The 836-nt window shown below is 53.5% G+C and overlaps 1 protein-coding gene across 1 annotated transcript in view; it reads left to right on the top strand.

The window, feature by feature from the left end:
* Window positions 1-615, top strand: part of LOC125916108 (T-cell-interacting, activating receptor on myeloid cells protein 1-like) — a 2,439-nt gene extending 1,824 nt beyond the window's left edge. Inside the window, exon 3 of the mRNA XM_049622275.1 lies at window positions 471-615. Within this exon, the coding sequence (XP_049478232.1) occupies window positions 471-613 (143 nt within the window). The 3' untranslated portion in view covers window positions 614-615. The remainder of the gene's footprint in view (window positions 1-470) is intronic.
* Window positions 616-836: the final 221 nt, after the last annotated feature.

Genomic DNA, 836 nt, shown 5'->3' with positions numbered 1-836 from the left:
GGTGGGAATGAAATGCACAGTGCTCTCGGTGCTTAGCTACTGGGCTTGAATTTTCTTGAGCTCACGGCCGCCTGAAGTCTTTGCCATGAGGAGGGGGTGCACAGGCAACCACGGAATCATTTCCACACTCGGGGCAGCAACTTTGGGTTTTGGTCTTGCTCCTAAGCCCGATTCCTAATATCAGGAGGGAGAAGGGAAAAGGGACACGTGGGAGGGTCAAATGATATGAAGAGCCAATAATGAAGAAAGACCGAGCAGAGAGAAGACAAAGGACAGAAGACCAAGGAAGACCCACTAGAACCCTCACAAAATCCCACGTTGGGTTTTCAGTGATTACAACTTCAGGGCGGCCACAGCTGACCACTGGCCAGGGCACACAAGTGGGTGCAGGAGCGTCCCGTTGGGCAGATCCACGTGGGAAGGACAGGCACTCCTCTACTGGCTGGTGCTGACACTCTCCTCTCTCCCAGTCCCCCCAGGTGCCATATTGAGGGACTACACCACGGGCAACCTCATCCGCCTGGGTCTGGCTTCCCTAGTTGTGGTTATTATGGGCGCTCTCCTGCTGGAAGCCTGGTGCAGCCAGAAGGAGTCTCCACCTGGATCCATGTAGAACAGCTGAGCACTTGTCTTGTTCATGGGCTGGTATAGTGACGCGGGGTTCTCTGAACACCAAACTCCACCATGGGGACATGCTGTGTTTCTCACCATGGGCACAATTGGCACTTTGGGTGGGATATTTCTTCAGCACGTGGGACTGTCCTGTTCCTTGTGAGAACATTCAGCACCATTTCTTTTTCTCATTAAAGAGCAGCTGAAGCCCCAGTCATTGTGGG

This window comes from Panthera uncia, assembly GCF_023721935.1.
Source record: "Panthera uncia isolate 11264 chromosome E2 unlocalized genomic scaffold, Puncia_PCG_1.0 HiC_scaffold_19, whole genome shotgun sequence".
NCBI lineage: Eukaryota > Metazoa > Chordata > Mammalia > Carnivora > Felidae > Panthera > Panthera uncia.
Note: the sequence above shows the minus strand (reverse complement) of the source record. Positions and strands in the feature narration are given on the sequence as shown.